Source organism: Impatiens glandulifera, chromosome 6 (assembly GCF_907164915.1).
Source record: "Impatiens glandulifera chromosome 6, dImpGla2.1, whole genome shotgun sequence".
NCBI lineage: Eukaryota > Viridiplantae > Streptophyta > Magnoliopsida > Ericales > Balsaminaceae > Impatiens > Impatiens glandulifera.
In genome coordinates this window covers 51918408-51924557 of record NC_061867.1, presented here as the reverse complement: position 1 = coordinate 51924557, position 6150 = coordinate 51918408, and the positions used below count along the sequence as shown (strand labels likewise).

Here is a 6150-nt window from a genome sequence, read left to right as displayed (position 1 = left end):
GAAAAAGATTAAATCCATTAAGAATGTGAATTGTAATTTATGAAATATCATGTTGTCATCAAATCATATATTTATATTATTAAATAAAAGACTTTACGTTTATAAGTGAATTGTTTACGCTTAAAGTGCAATCAATGTATGAAAATCTTCTAAGAAAATTATGATTCATATATTAAACGTTATAATTTATAATTTTGACCTATGTCGAAAAATAAAAATTTCTATGAAAATATGTAGTTGTTTACACGAACGCGTAATAGTTCAAATATATTTTGTCTACTAGTTAGCCAAGTAAACAATATTTTCATAAAAAAATGTTTAATCATTTACAAATGACTATGCTTTTTATTAGAAGATGTTCAAAGATTATCTAAGAATTACCAACAAATTTTTTTAATTATTGTGATAGTAATTTGAAATTGGACAAATTTAGAGTCAATGACAAGTCTAGACATACACGTCTTATAAAAAATGTCATTAAACTATATACACTCTAATGAAGTTATCAAATTTGTCTATGTAAGTCAAAGATAACATTGTGGATCCACTAATCAAATTATTGAATAGAGAGTTAATTTGAACTCTTTTTAAGACATTAGCCTACTATAAGTTAATATGAAGGAAAATCCAACCTATGCAGACTAGATGTTCCAAGAACTAGGTTCAATGGGACAGCCTAATTGATTGACTTGGAAATTTATTATTGAAGATTAATCCTATAATGAAAATATATATATATTGACGAGGATAAGCCTATCACTTTTAATGATTATTTGTGAGCAAAAAGATCACCTATTTGAGAGAGAAATGAAATCGCTTTGAAAAATTGCACGGCTCAATTTTAAACCCTATCCAAGACATAATCTTAATAGATTCAATTATTTGTTTATTTTTATTTACAAATTTTCTAAATCATGTGAAATAAAAATAAATATTTTTATATCTTATTATATTTTTATACATAATTAATTATTTATTTAGTAAATTATTTTAAAATCTAGAAAGAATAAAGTACATATTGCGTATATCAATGAAAGAGATTACATTCAAGTTTTTGGTGAAAGTATATTATATTGAGATTACAACCTAAAAGTATGACATTTTATTTAAATTAATATTTTTTTATAGATTTATTTATCATTAAATCAATTAGATCTAGAGTTACGTATAGAAAATTAATTAATAAATAATAGAATATATGACTACAAAATCAATACAAATAATTGATAATATAAATATTAAAATATAATAACAATTTACAAAATTAAAATTTCTAATAGAAATGATTAAACAATAATACAATTTATCGAGGTCACTCCAAGAACAAACTCATTTGAGTTCCTAAACGACGTGTGTTGAAATAGAGCTAGTCGAATTAACCAATGAAACGACATCGAAAAATCTCTATCAAATATTTTGAGCAACAATTGAAATTATCTTTTGCCGAGGGTTGATAAGCGACAACAAAAATTGTCTTGCCAAATGATAATTGACCATATACATTTATGACCGAAATAGTAAAAACTCGTACAAATCATGGGAGGATACATATAAGAGGCCTATTGAAGATCAAATCAAATAACTCGTTATTCAAAGCATGAAAAATTACTCCAAATCTGATAACTTCGTCTCTTTTGCTGTTAAAAGTTGGACAGAAACGAACTCGAGAAAAACATCATCAACACAATTGGATGATATGAACAACAAACGACCCACCAAAGATTGGAAGAACTATTCGGATTTAAAAAATCCGTGAAAAAAAATTCAATTCGACTAAATAGATGTTGCATCGAATAAAATACAATACTAACTCAAATCTAAGTGGTAAAAGAAAAAAATAGGACACCCTCTAATGTTAGAAAAATCATCGGAAGGGCCAAGAAAAAATGTTTTTCAACTTCTTTAGAAATTTTTCATAGACTCGTTTTACCGATTGTTTGATTGAGTGTGTCCTTATTTTCCCAGAAAAGCCATACCCGAAAAAAGAGAAGAAGATAATTCGATTTTATTTTTTATAAATTCTTGTTTTAAATTATTTCACTACTCTATTTATATCTTTAAAATGTGTATATGCAGTTATAATTAAAATATCACAGTAATAAAAAACCAGGATAAAAATAATTAACTCCAAAATAAAATCAAATAAAAATAATTTGAACATAAAAAATATTACAATAAACATTCAATTGAGTTATATGAAAAAAAAACATTGTATCTTATTATCACACTGCACACATGCAAATCTTCCTATAAATTCCAGTCCAACCAAACCAATATTACATGCAAATCAATATGACGCAAAGAGGGCTCTCTTGTCTAATTCTTTTTCCTCTGTTTTTCTTCTCATGTCCAATTCTTTCATCGCAATCTTCTCTGCGGACATCAAAGGTTAATTCGACGAGTACAGAAGTGGAGATTCTTATTAAGAGTTTAAACTTGTTTCCCAATTCTCTCGTCAACTCCGGTGACCCATCTTCCCGCATATTACCCGATGCAGTGTCATCATCATTGGTCGAACAACAATTCCGCCTCCCAGCCCTTGGTGATCCAGGGACTTCGATTCGGAATTTGGGTCATTACGCTGGCTATTATCGACTTCCTCACTCGATAGATGCATGGTACATGAGTTTTTTTTAAATGCAACATTAATTGAACTCCAAATTGGTAGAAATCCAGTTTTATAATATTTGTAATGTATTCAATCATTTAACCTTGTTTGGATTGGGTGATTCAGGATGTTTTACTACTTCTTTGAGTCGAGAAGGGATATGAGAAATGACCCAGTTGTGATATGGTTGAATGGAGGACCTGGAGCCAGCAGTTCAATTGGTCTGTTTTATGAAAACGGTCCTTACAAGATTATGAACCAAACTCTTTTCTGGAATAACTTTGGATGGGACCAGGTGTCGAACATAATCTATATCGACCAGCCCATAGGCACCGGTTTCAGCTATAGTTCAGATCACTCTGATATTTGTACCAATCAAGAGTGTGTTAGCAATGGCTTATATGACTTCTTGCAGGTCTAATTTCTTATCTAACTTCTAAACAATCAATCAAACAAACTAATCTTATTATTATTATCATATATGTAAGGTATTTTTCCATCAACATCCTCAATATTTGAGGAACGATCTCTACATAACAGGAGAATCATATGCCGGACACTATATCCCTGCCTTAGCCACTCGGATTCGCAATGGAAACAATAACGGAGATGGAGATCACATTAACCTTAAGGTAATATTTATTAATTAATTCATTCATCTTTTTGTTAATAATTTATTTATACAGGGTATTGCTATTGGAAATGGATTGACACATCCTGCAATTCAATACAAGTCATTAATAGATTATGCTTCAAATATGAGTCTGATCACAGAAACTGAAGTAAGACGTGTCGCCAGATTGTTACCAAAATGCGAGGAAGACGCAGCTAGATGCAGTAATCTTTCTCTTTTTTACAATATATATATATATATATATATATATATATATATATATATATATATATATATATATATATTTTCAATTTCCATGATCATGTTTTAAAAATAAAATTTAGATGCAAGGATAGGAGGAGAAGGAATCAGCTGTAGGGAAGCATATTCTTCTTGTATTGCCATGTTCAATCTTATAGTGAAATACTCTGGTTCTAATAGAAATGTAAGGAATGAATAAATGTTACATTTTATTTATTCTTGTTGTAAGTGTAACAATATGGGTGGTGCTTACAGTTTTACGACATTCGGAAGGAACGTGTGGGTGAAATGTGTTATGATTTCTCGTATATGGAAAATATGTTAAATAATGCAACGGTTAGAAGATCCCTTGGAGTTGGCAATATTCGGTTTGTATCCACGAGTGTAACTATTTTTAATGCATTGAAGAATGATTGGATGAGAAATTATGCAGTGGAAATTCCTCCGCTTCTTGAAGATGGAATTAAGGTATTGATATATGCAGGAGAATTTGATCTAATGGTGAATTGGCTTGGTAATGAATTATCAAAACTTTTCTTCTTTATTTCTTGTTAGACCAACTAATTATTAACTCACAATAAAACTATTCCAGGAATCTATAGGTGGGTTACTGAGATGAATTGGTCCGGTCAAACAAAATTCAATAATAAAAACTTTGATTCATATGTAGTCGATCTTGCAAAGAAAGGAGAACTTAAAGAATATGGACTTCTGACATTCCTTAAGGCATGAAATCAAATATATATAGATATATATTTAATTACATATTTGAATAATTTGTGTGATCAATCAGGTTCATAACTCGGGGCATATGGTTCCTATGGATCAACCGAAAGCGGCATTAAAGATGTTGAAAAGATGGACACAAGGTGGTACCCTTATGTCATGAGAATAAGGCGGGCAAAATATTACTTAATTCTTCAAGTCCAATTATGAATATTGAATCTCTTAATTAAGTCTTAAAACATAATAATAAGTTTGAATCTTAATTTTTTGGGTATATCAAATTCCTACAATGTTCTCAATTTAATAAAATAAAATAAATGTTTGATTAAAGTTTATATTTAATTGTTTATCTTTGTCTATGGAGGTTTGGCTTAATCTAATTTGTTTGTTTAAGTATTTGACAAAAATAAAATATTATGATTTACTTGTACAATATGAGGATAACAAAGCATAATTTCAAATTGGCTTAGAAAATGCTCGGAACAAAGAAGATAAAAACTTTTAACATAAAACTCACAATGATCTCCCCTTTATGTATCCATGTCATAAAACTCACAATGATCTGTCTCCTTCTCTCTCAATGATCTCTCCTTTATGTATCCATGTCGGATCTCTCTTTTAGAAGTTTGGAATTGTCATTTTTCACTATCTCGGTGGAGTTAGAGATCCAATTTTCACGGCGACCACACGCTCCGACGATAAAATCGGATAAGTTGTTGCATCCTTGTAGCGGCTATTCAAGCCACCAAAAATATAAATTCGGGATCGAAAATGAGTGTTTATATTTATATATAATTATTATTACGTTTTATTATTATTATTTTGATGTTTATATATTTCTATAATTATTTTCACGGTTGTCATTTTAATGTATTTATATGTACTCATATTCAATGTATAAAAATCAGGAAAAACATTTAATGCAAATAAAATTAGCTTTTAAAAAAATGAAAAAACTTTATATTTTTTAACTTATAATTTAGAAAAAAAAAAATCAATGGTTTGAAACTAAAATTAAAATTATTACAAGATAGGATATTAAATCTATTCTAAAATATTTTCAAATTATATTTATATTAGATTAATAAAATTATACTATAATATTGAAGAAAATAAAATGGAGAATTATAATAAAATTGAAGGAAACATTACTTATTATCTATTAATTTATTTTAAAAAAATAATATATATTTGAAATATATTAATTTAATTGAGAAGATAGCTAGTATTACTCAATTTTTTAAACATTAATTATATATATATACTAATTATTTCCATTATTTATACATGTTATCTTCAAATAGAAGAGTTTAGATCATATACAGTTTCGACTCTGGCTCTTGGCACAGAGCATCTAATTTCATAAAAATAATTGACTAAAATAATTGACTATGGCCTTGTTTGGTTGAGATTATTTAAATAACTCAACTCATTAAATCTTCTTCACATCATTCAATTCATTACCCCAAATACTAAAATACCTATTATTTTAAATTACTATTTATTATTTTATTATTATTTTTAATACCCTTTAAGTAATTTTACCAAAAATATTCCCACTACCTCAAAATCACCACCAATCATTCTTTATTTTCCCCCTCTATGTTATTACAATAACCCCAATCCGAACAAGGCCTAAATAAGTTCATTTTATTCTAAACATAAATGGTTCTAATTGATTTGTTAAAAATAAAAAATTTAAAAATTTATTTGATTATATATTGAAATTTATAAAAAAGTGATAGGGAGAACAATATTGGTGTACCGACTCCCCCAACGAAGCCCCAGCTGACAGTTAGAGTGGATAAAAATGCCGGTGGGCTAAAAAAAATCCCTCTTAGTTCCCTCTGTTCCTCATTTTTTATTTATGAGTTTTCGCTTCTTCCTTCTTCTGGGGCGATTGCAGCGATTTCTTACGGCTTTCTTCTTCCTTCTTCCGCAA

General features: G+C 28.4%; 1 protein-coding gene across 1 annotated transcript; it reads left to right on the top strand.

Annotated features, from left to right (window-relative positions):
• Positions 1 to 2292: 2292 nt before the first annotated feature.
• Positions 2293 to 4371, top strand: LOC124943830 (serine carboxypeptidase-like). Its single transcript, XM_047484295.1, has 8 exons — positions 2293 to 2618; positions 2735 to 3023; positions 3097 to 3240; positions 3295 to 3445; positions 3578 to 3666; positions 3738 to 3996; positions 4075 to 4208; positions 4276 to 4371. The coding sequence occupies exons 1-8, from the start codon at positions 2293 to 2295 to the stop codon at positions 4369 to 4371; spliced, it is 1488 nt and encodes a 495-aa protein (XP_047340251.1).
• Positions 4372 to 6150: the final 1779 nt, after the last annotated feature.

Bases quoted from the DNA above. Each gene is read 5' to 3' on its own strand.
- LOC124943830 (XM_047484295.1), top strand. From the start codon at position 2,293: ATGACGCAAAGAGGGCTCTCTTGTCTAATTCTTTTTCCTCTGTTTTTC. The intron at 3,024-3,096 runs GTCTAATTTCTT...CATATATGTAAG, and splicing joins GCTTATATGACTTCTTGCAG to GTATTTTTCCATCAACATCC. The intron at 3,667-3,737 runs GTAAGGAATGAA...TGGTGCTTACAG, and splicing joins ACTCTGGTTCTAATAGAAAT to TTTTACGACATTCGGAAGGA.